Source organism: Pseudorca crassidens, chromosome 9 (genome assembly GCF_039906515.1).
Source record: "Pseudorca crassidens isolate mPseCra1 chromosome 9, mPseCra1.hap1, whole genome shotgun sequence".
Taxonomy (NCBI): Eukaryota; Metazoa; Chordata; class Mammalia; order Artiodactyla; family Delphinidae; genus Pseudorca; species Pseudorca crassidens.
The window spans coordinates 57,075,152-57,090,075 of record NC_090304.1 but is presented as its reverse complement, the minus strand read 5'-3'; the positions used below and the strand labels follow the sequence as shown (position 1 = coordinate 57,090,075).

General features: G+C 47.0%; 1 protein-coding gene across 8 annotated transcripts in view; it reads left to right on the top strand.

The window, feature by feature from the left end:
• The window catches only part of TENM4 (teneurin transmembrane protein 4), a 741,722-nt gene that overhangs the window by 595,319 nt on the left and 131,479 nt on the right, over positions 1 to 14,924 (top strand). For all 8 annotated transcript variants that reach the window (XM_067750497.1, XM_067750495.1, XM_067750496.1 and 5 more), the window contains one exon: positions 2,019 to 2,219. In XM_067750497.1, the coding sequence (XP_067606598.1) occupies positions 2,019 to 2,219 (201 nt within the window). The remainder of the gene's footprint in view (positions 1 to 2,018; positions 2,220 to 14,924) is intronic.

The window sequence follows — 14,924 nt, the reverse complement described above, 5'->3', positions numbered from 1 at the left end:
CCGCCCCAAGGTGTAGTCGTCTTCAAAACTCCCTTTGCACCCCACTCTTGCTTTGTCCAGTTGACCTTCCGAAGTGATGGTTAATTGATGATGAATTGCCTGGAGGTAGCCTCTCATCAGTTCTTTCTGCTCTTTCTTCCCTGCCTGGACCAGCTTCTGAGAGCATCGGATTCACTTTGCTCGTTCCTGGGTCCCTATCAGACTTACTGTGTCTGAGGAACAAGTACTGTGATGCCGAGGGCCTCTTGCTAAACTTGCCACCCTCCAGCTTGCTCCGCTAACAGTGCCGATTTTTTTTTTTTTTTTTTTTTGGTGGTACGTGGGCCTCTCACCGTTGTGGCCTCTCCCGTTGTGGAGCACAGGCTCCGGACGCACAGGCTCAGCGGCCATGGCTCACGGGCCCAGCTGCTGCACGGCATGTGGGATCTTCCCGGACCGGGGCACGAACCCATGTCCCCTGCATCGGCAGGCGGACTCTCAACCACTGGGCCACCAGGGAAGCCCCACAGTAGAGATTTATAGATTCAACCTCAAGGGCGGCTGAGAGATAGCTTCAACCCCAGGCTGGGGTCCAGGCGCTCACTGAACGGGAAATACCTTTATTGGCCTCGGGATGGGAACTGCTGAGTCGTTTCCTGTCAAATTGGAAAACTCTCTGGATCTAGGGAATTATCATAGTAGGCTAATGGGCCAGAATAATCCTTCTGAGGTTCTGAGATCTGAGGCAGGTCATGAAAATTTATCACTATTATTATTTTTATCATGTTTAATTACCAGGAACTCCAACAGGTCATGTTTAAACCATTATTATTAAGTGGTGTCCAGAGACTGCAAGAAAACAGATTCTTTGCCTTCATTTGGCTTTCTTAATTTTCCACTTTGCCCTGTTTCTTTCGCTGTGCTGTTTTCTTTTGATTTCTGTTTTTAACCGTTCTATGTACGATGTCTGTATACATGTGCGCACGTATTTTGGAACCAGTAAGGTTGTAGAAGAGATAGCAAGAGATCTATACCAGAGAAGAGTGCTTCAAATTTAAAGTCCTCCACTTACCACCGTGTGATCTTGGGCAAGTTATTTAACCTCTGTGTTTCAGTTTCCTCATCTGTAAAATGAGGATAGTAATGGTATCTACCTCAAGGGGTCATTGTTAGGGTTAAATGAGATAATACATACAAAAGGTTTAACAGCAAGATATGGCATAGAAGAGGAACTAAATGAACACTAATATCATTGTTACTGTTGTTTTTGTTATTATGTTTTTATCAAATGGTTGCTCCTGACCTTTGGTCTTCCTATTTGTCATTGAAGTAATTACGTTGAACTCCTTTAAAAACCCAAATAGTGAAAGGGCTTTCTTCATGAGGTGATCCTCAGAATGAACAGCCTGTTCCCAGAATGATGCTCTTTGTAAAGTCTCTGCCCATTTGTGTCTGTGATTCTCATATACCCAGGCCGAGTTTCCCACTCTTTTGTGCAAAAGTCAAATATACTGGGCTATAAAATTTAATTGATAAATAAAGTAAAATCATGTCTGGATTATAAAGGAGCTCTGACCACAGTCTGCCCAAGTCACGCTACTGAATGTCCTGATAAAATGGACAGGTAACTTCTTTGCAACAATTTACAGCCTCTGCTGTCCTTTCAAATCATCCGTGTCGTTTGGTCCTCATAGCCACCTGAGAGGTAGGTAATTTGACCAGACCTGCTTTATAGATGGAAGCTCAGAGCAGGTACGGGATGCCTCAAGTCAAGAGGTACAAATATGTATGCACGTTTTACAGGTGAGGGAGCCGAGACTTGAGAGGTTAAACAGTCAACCACCAGGTAGGGGCGGGAAACCAGGTCTACCGTTGCTAGAGTTATTCTCTTCACCTTACCAAGTGACCTCTCCACGGAAATCCGGGTCCTTCTCCCTGAGCATGTGAAGCTCCTCCACTACAAAGTAGAGCAGTTTGCTTAAAGAAGCCTCACCCTTGCTAGTCCGATACTTACCTGTTATCTCTCCTCTGTGTTGCAGTGGACTGCATGGACCCCACGTGTTCGGGCCGGGGGGTCTGCGTGAGAGGCGAGTGCCACTGCTCTGTGGGCTGGGGAGGCACCAACTGTGAGACGCCCAGGGCCACGTGCTTGGACCAGTGTTCGGGCCACGGAACCTTCCTCCCAGACACCGGGCTTTGCAGCTGTGACCCAAACTGGACTGGACACGACTGTTCTGTCGGTAAATGTGGGGAGAATAAGGGCACAGCTTAGATGGAGGGAGGAGGTTTCCACTGTGATGTGTACACCGTTCATTCCTGTTCAGGGCCCTGACCCTGACCTTGGTCATGTAGCAGTGGGTTACCCATGTCTCTGAATGCTTTTCTTCTTCCCCTGAACTCCAGCCTTCAACACCTCTACTCTTAGAGGGGCAGAGGATTCACAAATCCTATATTCACAGTTTCTTTCATAGTGGTGGCCTTGAGAGTCAAAACATCGCCCCTTAACCATATTAATGATGATAGATGTGACTCATTGAATTCTCGTCTCTCACATTACAATGGCCATCCTAGAGGCGAGGCCATGGGGGACATTGTGCCTCCTTGAGCTCTACAGGGATGGGCCTTTGGTTTCACCCATTCCCCAGAATGAAGTCCAAACTCAGTATGGTATTTAGGGTGCTTTGTGATGTGGCCCTCACCCACCTTTCTGGCCAGATCCTCTACGAGATGGTAAGTTCCATGAGGGTAGCAAACCTGTTTTATTCCACATTCCCAGGACTCAGCATAGGCCTGCCCACAGCAGCTGCCGGATAAACTTTGACGAATGAATGAATGAATGAATGAATGACAAACACATGATTGAATGTGTTCTTAATTTTGGTATTTGGTTCACCACAGAATTTACATGTGTAAAGTCCACAGAATGATTACATGGGCACCCTCTGTTTATAGGCGCTTTATGGTTTAGAGACCCTCTCGTGGTGAGGATTAGATGGGAACAGGTGAATCACCCAGCACAGTACTGGTAGGTAGTAAGCGTGGTTGCTTCTAGTATCTCATCTGGACAGTATCCACTGTTTAAATCCACACAAAAACCCTGTGAGAAAGGCATCATCATCCCCATTTTGCCAATTTATATAGTATTTTACTCAGTGAATACTTACTGAACAAGGCAGAGGGGATAAAGAGGTAGGAAGTCTGTACCCTGGCAAGCTTGCATTCTGGAGAGGGGGGCAGGAGACAGAGCAACCAAACGCATGAAGAGAAATCAACTAATAAAGAAGCTTAGGCCCAGAAAATTTCTGAGTAATCCTGCCCAGGGACACATGGCTAAGAAGTGGTAGCATCTCCGTCAACATTTTTTTTCGCTCTGAGTCACTTTCCCCACCACACCACGTTGCTGAAACAAAGTGAAGGTCAAGTCAGCTCATCATCTTGTGTATTAACAGTTCTGGTAGTGATCAGGAAAGAGGGCTGAGACCTTTGGTAAAAATGAGATCCAGTGCAGCATTTGTGCCTTTGGAATACTTTGAATTACCTTTACCAATTGAATGGAGAATTGATGTTCAATACGCAGCCTAAATTGGACTTTATCCTTGTTTGCAAAGCTCGTGTAAAGACATGATCATGAACACAGATGTCTTAGGAATAATTCCTTTTTTTTTTAACATCTGTATTGGCGTATAATTGCTTTACAGTGGTGTGTTAGTTTCTGCTGTATCACAAAGTGAATCAGCTATACATATACATATAACCCCTTATCTCCTCCCTCTTACATCTCCCTCCCACCCTCCCTATCCCACCCCTCTAGGTGGTTACAAAGCACCGAGCTGATCTCCCTGTGCTATGCGGCTGCTTCCCACTAGCTATCTGTTTTACATTTGGTAGTGTATATATGTCCATGCCACTCTCTCACTTCGTCCCAGCTTACCCTTCCCCCTCCCCGTGTCCTCAAGTCCATTCTCTATGTCTGCATCTTTAGGAATAAGTCTTTTTATACAGCTCTGTTTATAGCAATATAAGGAATGCTCCTCCGAAAGCTACACTGGGTTGTATTGTTCATTATGTGGCCACAAAGCTAGTTTCTGATAGAACTATAACTGTCCGTGCATTGTTAATCCCTGATGAGACTCCACAGCCTCTGACGGAGGCAGGTGTAACTTTGAGTGCGGTCGCTAGGCATTCTTGAGTTGGCCCTGTAAGAGGAGACAGCAGGCCCATTGCAAGGGCCTTAAATAGAATTGCGAGTGCCCATTTTCCTCAACTCTGTGCCTCTCGCTTCCCAGAGCTGCTGTCAAACAGAGGGCCTCACAAGCTAATGCAGAGAGCTCCGTGTGATAAGGAGAGTCTCTGAGTCTGACAGTCTTCGGTGCAAATGCTGGCCCTGCTGCTTACTAGTTATAACTTTAGGCAAGTTGCTTCACTTCTGTAACTTGTAAAACGGAGATAACAAGCGTACCTACCTCCTGGGATTAGTATTTGGAAAATGATTATTTGGAGGATTATTTAAGATAAAGTAAAAAAAGCACATAGCATGCTACCCAGCACGTGATAGGGGCTCCGTTAATGTTAGCTATGTTATGAGCGTGATTACAGCACGCACTGGTGAGAGCCCTTGATAGTACCGGAGGCATTTGAGAGAGGCAAGATGAAAGGTGCCCTTTCAGAAACGAGGATTATAGTTTTTAAATCTCTAACCTATAACTGACTAAATCAGTGTCATGATTGCCACAAGGCCAGGAATTTAATAGATGACTTCAAAATTCCTGTCTCCCCTTGCAATAGTGATAACAATTTGTGTTTGTTGAGTGCTTCAAAGCATACAAAGATCTCTCTCTTTCTCCTTTTCACACACACACACACACACGCGCGCGCACACACGCACACACATGCACACACCAGGCGGCAGGGTGACAGGTATGGTACCTCCCCACCCTCACCCTGAGACTCGGTGACCTACCTGAGTCACCCGGAGCCTGCCGCAGCTGGGAGTCCGAGCCCAGCCTGGGGCCCCCCCGCTGCCCAGCACCCCGCGCTGCCTCCCCACGGCCATAGCTTCTCCCTGGCTCTCACTTCCTGCCGGAAGCCAGTTTGAAGGCTCGTGAAAGCGCGTTGACGGTGGTTGTCCCTCCCTGCTGTCCTGGCTGTACCTGCCTAGGCTCCATCCTGGCTCTGCACGTGCTAACTGTGTGACCTTAGCAAGGGACTTGACTTTTCTTGACTGTGGTTTCTTTGTCTGAAAAATGGAAATAATAACAGTGCCCACCTCAGAGGGTCATGTGGTGATTAAGTTGTATAGTGCACGTGTGCCCGAGAACAGGGCCTGTAGCGGGGAGCACTCCCCGTCTTCCCCCTCCCTCCCTTCTGAGGGAACTTTCACTGAGTGGAAGCTGTTTGAAAACTATGGAGTTTGGGCCCTAAAGCTAAGCGGGAGATGCCTCATCGAGCAGATGCCACTCTAGCCAGGGAGCTGTCTTTGTACTCAGGGCTGCGGCTACAGGGTGGTGAACAGGCACTGAACTTCTCACTAGTTGAGTGGCTTCAGCAAGTTGCTTCCCCTCCTTTCCTTTTAGGTAAATTACCTGTGGGATTGTTGTAAGGATTTAGTGAGAAAATGTGGAGAAAGTGGTTAGCATGGCGGCTGGCACAAGACAGACACCCAGCAAGGGTAGCTCGGGTCACACCTTTTACGTTATTTGCTCCTGGCACGGCAGGGCTGGCACAGGCACTGCCCAGAGCCTTCTCACCAGGAGCTGCGGGCGGGAAGACACATCCTATAGGACTGACTCTAGGTGGTGGGCTTGGCAGAAATGGGCCCCTGCCGTCTGGCCCTCCTAGGAAGCAGGACCATCTCTTGCCTGAGATGAATGTCTTGCTGTTTGGCATGGAGAGCAGGATTTAATGAAAGCAGCTTAAATCAACATGCCCTGCACTCAACAGCCAGCCTGTAATGAAATGTGAGCTAACGAGTTTCCCAGCACTCTGGTTAGGTTTGTGGAAACAGTGAAGTCAGACTTTACACAAGTGTTTACTCAGGCCTCTGGGTTCTCAGCAGCTTGGCTTGCTGTCTCATCTCAGAAATTCCTCCTTAAATCCTGCCTCATTGATGTGGTCAATGACGAACCATATAAGATAACTGTTTAAGTAGATTCCTGTGGCCTGGAAGAGCACAGGTTATATGTCCCACTGCCACCCCGAATACACCTCTGTCCTCAGCTCTGGGCCCAGTGGAACCTCACTGCGTCAGTCTTTGGGGACGCTGGTGGTGATGGTGGTTGTGATGGTGGTGATAGTGGTGGTGATGATGATGATGGTGGTGATGGTGGTGATGGTGATGGTGGTGATGGTGATGGTGGTGGTGATGGTGATGATAGTGGCGATGATGATGGTAGTAGTGGTGGGGGTGATGATGGTGATGATGGTGTTGATGGTGATGATGGTGGTGATGGTGATGATGATGATGGTAGTAATGATGATGATGATGGTAGTGATGGGGGTGGTGATGATGGTGGTTGTAATGGTGGTGATGGTGATGATAGTGGTGATGATGGTGGTAGTGATGGTGCTGGTGATGGGGGTGGTGGTGATGGTGGTGGTGATTGCTACTGCAGTTGTTTTACAGATGGGAAGGCGTTAGAGAGAGGAAACGACTTGCCCGCAGTAACTAATCAGTGGCAGAATTTGAATTAAATCTAGGCCCTCTGTTTCCAAGTCCTCAGCTCTTACCTCAAGTCTTCTTTCCATCCAGAGAGGTTTCTTTGCCATTAATCTTGTCTTTCTTCCTGATAAGTCACAGGATGGAGCATTAATTAGAGAGTTGTCCATTTCTTAATGCTTACCATGTATCAGGTGCTGAACTAAGTGCTTTCAACCATTATGTTAGTTAAGGGTCATAAGAACCCTGTAAAGGAAGTATTACCACGTCTGTTTTCCACATAAGGACACTGAAGGTCAGAACTAAGTTAAATTCCTTGCCAGCATCTCCCCATTGGAAAGTGGCACAGCACGGATGCAACCCAAGTCTGGCTTCAAGGCCTCTCCTAAGCTCTTCAGTGTACTGAGCCATGTATTATAAACGTGCCTCTCTCTTGTCAAACTGTGAACCCCATAAAGTCAGTGTCTGTCATTCTCCCTAGTGCACGGCCTGACAGCCATTAGGTTCTAGTGATTATTGAATGAATGACTTATCCAGGGAACTATCAAAGAAGAATGAGGGGTTACAGCCAAAGGCTCTGCCCAAGAAGATCCAAGCACACTACCCGCTGGACAGTCTAATCCCTTCTCTCAGGATTCCACCCACCTCCCCCCCCGACCCCCAACCTTATCTGTTCCCCCCACGCTCCCATAACACTCTGCAAAGCTAAAACCGAGTTCCTGGGCCCCGTCCTTCACTTTCCAGACCTAGCCCATGTTCATTTCATGGGCAGTGCCAGCCAGCCAGAGCCCCTCCTGGATAAGAGCTGGCATCATTTCACCTCCTTCAAGCCACCTTCCCCAGGGAGCGGTCCTGCTGGGCTGGGTGCCTCATCAGTTTTGCATAAAGGGGGCACGCTCAGTAGCCCTGCGGAGCAGAAGGGCTGCCTCCCCACACCCACCCCCTCAAGTGCTTTAGTTGGCTTTTCATCCTCTTGGTTCAGAGCTGCCTTAGAAAAGGGGAGGAATTTAACGTCTTTGAGATGGTCCTTAAAATTGGAAAAGCCTACCTTTCTTTCAGAGCCTAATGGCTTCTAAATCTTCTAAAATCTTCTAAAGAAGATTTCAGGCTCTGTGGCATTTTCCAGAATACCATATCAGATTCGATCCCTCAAACCCATCATTTGCCCCTTCACTGGCTCTCACGCGGGTCTTCCTTCCCCTCCACCCCAGCCCAGTCATCTCTGTCCTCAGCCTCATCAATTCATTCCTCGTTTCCACTTCTCTACGCGCTCTCTCCAGTCTTGTCTTCCATAAATGACCTTTATGTGAGAGGGCCCTCTCATACATTTTATTCCTTTGGGTTGCTGGCTCACATAAGCAGTACCTGGCAGAGATTTTGATTGTAAAATGCTCATGCTGGTGGTTTATGATTCTTACCATTTCATTGCAGTTGGGTTTCATGGAATAACAGGTGGAGATCTTTTAGAGATTCAGTGGTATGGATTTGGGCGTCGCATGTGCAGTCAGAAAGAATTGCATAGGATTTGGAGTGGGACCAAGCTAGAATTTCAAGACTGAGCTTATCCAAAGAATATGGCTCATGATACCTGCCTTGCAGGGCTGTTTTTCACATTAGTTTTAATATGTGTATATAAAATGCCTAGCATGGTGGCTGGCACTCAGTAAGCACTCAATAAATAAAGTATTAATGTATATTTTTTAGAATGCATGACTGAGTCTAAATTAGCCAAACAGTCCTTCAACTCTCAGGAATTGAAGTTTGAGGGCAGCTTATATGGTGAAGGTCTGGAGCCAGAACTGGATTGGAGTCTATGTGACCTGAACAACTTGCTTTCTCTCTCAGAGGCTCGGTTTTCTTGTGGTTACTGAGACTCTCTACCCACCCCCCTTCCCCCCAGCCCCCGACTCTGGTCGTCGAGTCTAAGTGAAGAGTCACTAACGTGCTGACACGTTTATCCCCAGACACCAGCACAAGGGCCCTACGGCGCTAACATTGGCCTCTGCTCAGGGACTGAGCTTCCTGAGCTTTTTCCAGAGGGGAGCACAGCCTCCGCAGAGAGCACCCCAGAAGAGCTCCGGATGCACACCCACTGCTGACAAGCACACACGCCCCCTCCATTCACTCACAGCCCTTCCTGACCTCTCATGTGCCGGACCATTCTAGGCCCCGGGGATCAGCATGCCTCAGGCCACTCTCAGGAGGTGACACGGAGTCATGAGGTGTTAAGGCCTCCGACCGTCGCATTTATGGTGGGTTTGGGGTGCACAAGGGCAGGAGCGTGCCCTCGGCCAGGAGGGGGACAGAGAAGAACCTGGGAAGGTCTTCCCCGGGATGGAGACTTGTGAGCCAGATTGTGAGAGGGGACTGAGGTGGGGTTCCTGGGGTCAGAGGAGGGGAGGGCCGTCCAAGCAGAGGGAACAGCATGTGCAGAAGTACAGAGCGGTCCTCCTTCAGTCTGACTGGAGAGTAGGAGCTGAGGAAGTGAGGCCAGGGAGGCAGACAGGGTCCCAGTCATGGAGTCCACTCAGTGTCTTGCTGAAAATCTCAAATTAAAAAATCTTTCAACGCGCATTGAAGATTTCCCTTTCAGACTCCACGTCAGGGCTCTTTCTTTAACTCTCTCAGTGCATCATGGCTTAGGTCCTACCTCAGCTTAGCGAGACCTTCTAAAATTCAAACTCAGATCCTTTGAGCTTCCAGTTTCTTCTCTATTACTCTCCTCCCCTACCAAAAAGAAAAGCAAATCACACAGCATAATTAATAACAATAATGACCAGATAGATATGGAACAGAAAAGCTCTGTTACCAAATGAAGTCACAATTGATAGCAAAATAAACCCATTTAAAAAAAAAAAAAAACCTGAAAGTAACAACAGGGTTAAAAAAAATTAAAGCTCTAAACTCTAAACATAGCAGTTGCATTAGCCCTAAATTTTGAAAATGGTAATTCAATTTTATTTACGAGGCAAAATATAATTATGTTTAGATTTGAGGGAACAGAATTTAATTCTTACTAATGACAGAAAGACTGAGTGAGATGCTGTAATGCCAGAGAAATTGTCTTCTGTTCATGGATGGGAGAGAAAATTAGATTCAGCGTTGAGCATTCTCCCCTGTTACAAGTCTCATTTGTGTAGCGGGAATTGTTCACTCTCTGAGAAGCATTTGCTTCTCAGCCCAGAAAGCACAGCACCGACATCCAATTAAACATCAAAAGGAAACGATCAGACTGGGCTATTTCTGTGTAGGTATGTTCTGGGAGGGGAAACTCTAGGTTAGAATTTCACCCAAGGAATCATGTCCGTTGAGACTTGACATTTCCTGTGCCCTTTCCCAACAGCCAGGGACAGCCTAGAATCAAAGTTCAGAATAATAAATATCCAAGAGACTGACAGTGAAGCAGAGAAAGAAGTGGGTGTGTTAGAAGGAGGCAGAGAAGGGCCCACCAGTTGCCTGGGAAGTACTGTGGCGGTTCCGACACAATGAGACGGTCACTTCCTAACATTTAATCAAAGCCTGGGAAACTGGGCCCAAACAGGCGTGCTTCTAAATACTGCCAGAGTCAAAGGCTGATAAACCAGAAGCTGGCAGCTTTGTAATTGAGTAGCACTCCCGCCGACAGCCCTGGAACATTTTCTGTCACAACTGGATCTCTTCAGTATGCAGATCTAAGCCCTTCTGAAATTGGGCTTCAGAATTAGGTTTCTGTTTGGATGCCCAAGCTGATATCTTGTACAACATCTCTGGCTGTCTTCCTGAATCAAACGGCTGGTATGGTAACTTCGTAATTTTAAAATCATAACTATCCTTTGAATGGAAATTTTATTTACATTTTACAGAACTCCTCCATGTATGTGCTTCATGATTTATTCAAACAACAAATATATAAGCCTCTGAAATTGCAGACGGTGTTATATTCAGGAAACCAGGGTTCAGGGAACTTGAGTGCCTTTCCCAAAGGCACTCTGGGAAAGAAAGGATTCAAATCCAGCCTTCTCTGGGTTCAGAACTCATGCTTATCCCCTGCATAATCCTGCCATTGGCTATTACCAAGGTTTACGCCGATACTGACCATGGATCAGGTATCAGGTTTACAAGGTACCACTTCACTTGGTGACACTGCCAGGAACCATGTCAATTGGATCATGACCACGGTGGACCTGGCAATACTACAGGGGTTCAGGAAAAGAGCAGTTGCTTTCAGCCGGGGTGATCAAGGTGGCTTCTTGGAGGAAGTGGGATTTAAGGTGGGTGATGGAGGTTGGATTTGAATTGTCAGAGATGGAAGAAAGAGGCAAGCACCTTGCAGCAGCCCATTGTGGAAGTCAAAGATTTGCAACAAGTACATAGATGAGACAGATCCTGGCATTTTCTAGGAAAGAACCACAGTTTGGAGTAGCTTAGCTTAGGATCTTTGTGGCAGTAGTGAGAGGGAGAAGAGGTGAAGGAAGTTAGCAGGCATCAGATCATGAATGGCCTTGAAAGAGTTTAGGTTTTATCTGTCAGTCAGTGGAAGGCACTGAAGAGTTTCAGGCAGAGCTGTGACGTGGTCAGGTTTGGTTTTAGAAAGCTTATTCTAATATTGGCATGCAGTTTGAGGTGCCTGGGAGACTTCTAGGAGGAGGTGTCCATGGTGGAGGTGGAGAGGTGGACCTTCACAAAAGGGTGTCAGGGCTGGAGGTCTGAACATCAGCTATCTCTTCAGTATACCCACTTGGGCCCTTCCAGTGGGGTGGTGGTTCAGTCCTGGCCACAAATACACGTCCCAGTTCCCTTTTCTGGCTTCTCTGCTCACCAGTCCTTTCTCGGCTTGTAATCATTCTGCAAAGTCAGAGCGTACTTGGAGGCCTCCGCCATGCTAGCTTCGAACTCCTTTAATCAGGAAGCCAGATACCCTCCAATTAAGGTGAATAGAGGCGACTCACTACTTCCTGTGATAGGTGCTTCCTAAAGCTTGAAATTCTAGTCCTGGGGGAATAGACTGGAGACTGCTCTGCACCAACGTACGGGAATCCATTTTTCTGCTTGGTTTGAAAGCTTTCTGAGCTCCTTGAGTGAGGTGAAAGGCCATGTGGTTTCCAAGGCTCATTAGCTTTCTGCCATCTAGATCTGGGGGACCGAAGCACGGCTTGGAGCCGCTCTGACTCTCAGGTGATAGGGATGGAGGTTGAGAAGCACAGGAGAGTGACTTGGGTTTGGCCTCAATGTCAAAAGGAGATTAATTACTGTAAGGAAGTCAGGTGCTCCTTTCCTATACCTTCCTCCCTTCTGACTTCTTCCTGTAACCTGCACTGAGACTAAAAAGCCATCTGCCCAATTTTGTGGGAGAGGGAGGGAGAGAGATTGGGTGCTATATTTGAGCCAAATTGTTCAAAATGCAGGGATATCTGGCCTGTGGAAGTGAGAGTTAAATTGTAATTGGCCTACTGTGTGCCAGGCATGGTGGCCAGCTTTGTGCTCATTTGTACAACTAGGTAGACTTGAGTTCCTTGAGGATGGGAATAACTTAATACCATTTCTGAATCCCCAGCTTCTAAGGGTATCTGGCATATAGTAGGTCCTCAATATATTTTTAAATCAAATTTAAGATTCATTACCGCCGTTTTATAAATGACCAAGATAAGGCTCAGATATGTGCAGTGTTTGTTTCCCAGAGCCGGGAAGTAGCAAAGAAGGCTTTTATACCCAGCTTGCCCAAATCCAGGCCTCTGCCCTGTGCAAAATCATAGTACCTTGAGTAGTTACTGGAGTGCCCTGCCTCAGACCACTGGAATCTGGAGGTACATGGATGCAGTCCAAAGATACATTTTCTGTGTGAGACTCACTACAGAGTACAGAGACTAATCTGATGATGGCAGGGTTCTGGAGGCAACACAGGTAGACTAACAACCCTGATAAAGGTTTGCATAAAGTGCTTTGGGAAGGCAGGAGATGAAGCCCCTTCCAGTGTGGGCTCTGGAAGGAGGCTTCAGGGAGGAGGTGGCATTGGAGCCAGACTTCAACATGTGAAGACTGGGGGAAAGGAGCATGTAGACCATGAAAGCAGCCTATGCAGAGGCACAGAGGAGGGGGCCGAAGAGTGGTGAGGCCTCCCCGCCTTTAGCCGTTTATCTAGCTGGCCCCTTACATGACTATTTCCTAAGGCAGCCATCAAGTTCTTACTCAGGTACTAATATGCACATGACTGTGTGGCCAAGGACAAGGCGCTTCCTCTCTTTGGCCCGTGTTGTCCTGTCTACAGGATGGTTAGAGAATCTCTAAGATACCTTCTCATGCTCTGACCAAGAAAACTGCTCCTCTGCGTTTTCCTCCTCTTTTTGTCTCTTAACCCCTAAACACACCTGAAGGTGAGCCCCTGGCCACATCCAGGCCACTTCCTGCCCCGCATCAGCTCTCTCCTGACTCACTCTCCTTCTCCTTCATTTCCCCCTGTTCCCTCAGTCCTTTACTTCCAGCTGTCTCCCTTCCTCACTCTCGGCTCCCTGTTTCTGTGCCTTTCTTCCACATCCACCTTGCAAAACCCAAGATCACTCCAGCCACTCACCATCTCTGATCTTACAGCCAGGCTTCTGAGTGCTTTAAGTCAAATCATGTCACGCTCACGATCTTTAGCCCCTCCTGGGTCCTTCGAGCTGCAGTTCTTCTGGTACTTTGTGAGTTCTTACACTCAGTCCCCAGGGGGCTCTTTCAGATGTCCGCATCTATCCATTAGCATCCTCCTCAGCAGAGATTCCTACCTCACTGAGAATGTGGAGGCCGTGGTTTAAGTGTTCTCTCATTATCCTGGTCTGTCCCTTACACGGGTCTTTGCCGCTTACCTCTCCCCAGGACATGAGGGGCCCAGGAAGCCTGTCCTTCTGATTATGCTCCTGATCCAGTCCTTTCCGGCTGTTGAGAGGAACCTCAGTTGTTCACGTCCTCCCCTTGCTCTCCACGGTATCTTCAAACCCTCCCTTCCCCTGGCCCTTTCTAGCACATAAACGTAAAATAGTTGCCATGTAGTGAGTGTTTGCTCTGTAAAAGATGTACATGACATTAGGCACATTACATGATGTTCTTCTAAGCCTCACATGAACCTGAGATGTTGGTGTCTCTATCCTTTTTTGCAGAAGAGAAAGCTGAGGCACAGAAAGATGAATTAACTAGCCCAAGTCAAACAGATGGATGGATGGATGGATGGATGGATGGATGGATGGATGGATGGATAGATGGGCAGTTAGATGGCCTGTTGACTTAATAGCTGATTGGATGGTTAGATGATTGGCTTGATGGACAGATGGATGAGCTGATGGACAGGCAGATGGATGGATGGAGGTTGAAAAGACAGATAAACAGACAAACAAAAGGAAAAGTACTTAACATGATAAACATTGAGTCAGGGTGAAATCAGACTCTGATTTCAGAGATTCTCTAGTCTAGCTGGGGTGAGGATCTAATACATAATTAATAAGGAAATATGTCAGATTACAGCTGAGGCTTTGCCTAAACCTGATCCCACAGTTGACAGACCAAAAAGCTGTGTTAATCATAGTCACCTTTCATTCTAGCTAAGTACCTTTGAGTAAGTCACTTAGTCTCTCCAAGCAGTTTCCTCAGTGATGGGAAGGGAGTGAAAATAAAATTGCAGGGATGTTGTGAGGATTTAATGAGGTAATATTTGTGTGCCACCAATAGTGGTTCTACAGTTTCTCCTTATTTTTGCCTCAAATGCTGTTTAGTGTAGCTTGGACTTAAAGTGTCCAAGGATTTCATGAGAAATTCCCCCAAGGAATTTTCAAGGACCAGGATTTCAGAGAAATCCCCCAAACTGGGCACTAACTCAGATGAGCTAGCGATGCAACAGAAAATCCTAGTGGAAATCATTTAAAATTATTTAACCCTTACTAAAATTTCTTAAGGTCACTTCTAAGAACCTCAGGTCCTAAGCAGAATAGAACAGTTTTCCCTATTATCCCTTATAGTGCTAAATACAGACTTATTAAAGGGCTTCCCAGGAGGTCATACGGGGCCAAGGCTCTGCTTTCACATCCCTGAATTTCAAAGACAGCCTCACCTGTATCTGTTCCTTACTCAGCAGGAAAGCACACAGATCCTTGTGTGGGGTCCCCTCTGTCCCCGACTTGTGTCAATTTTGAGCATCTTTCCAAGTCAAAGAAATTTTATGGGAAAATTATATATAAGTATTTCCCTTTAGGGGAGAGGCACAGCTTCCCTTACCAGCTGTTGTAATGAACAGGATTGTAAAGTAAGTCCAGACAAATTAAAACGTAGCTGTGATAGGTCCCAG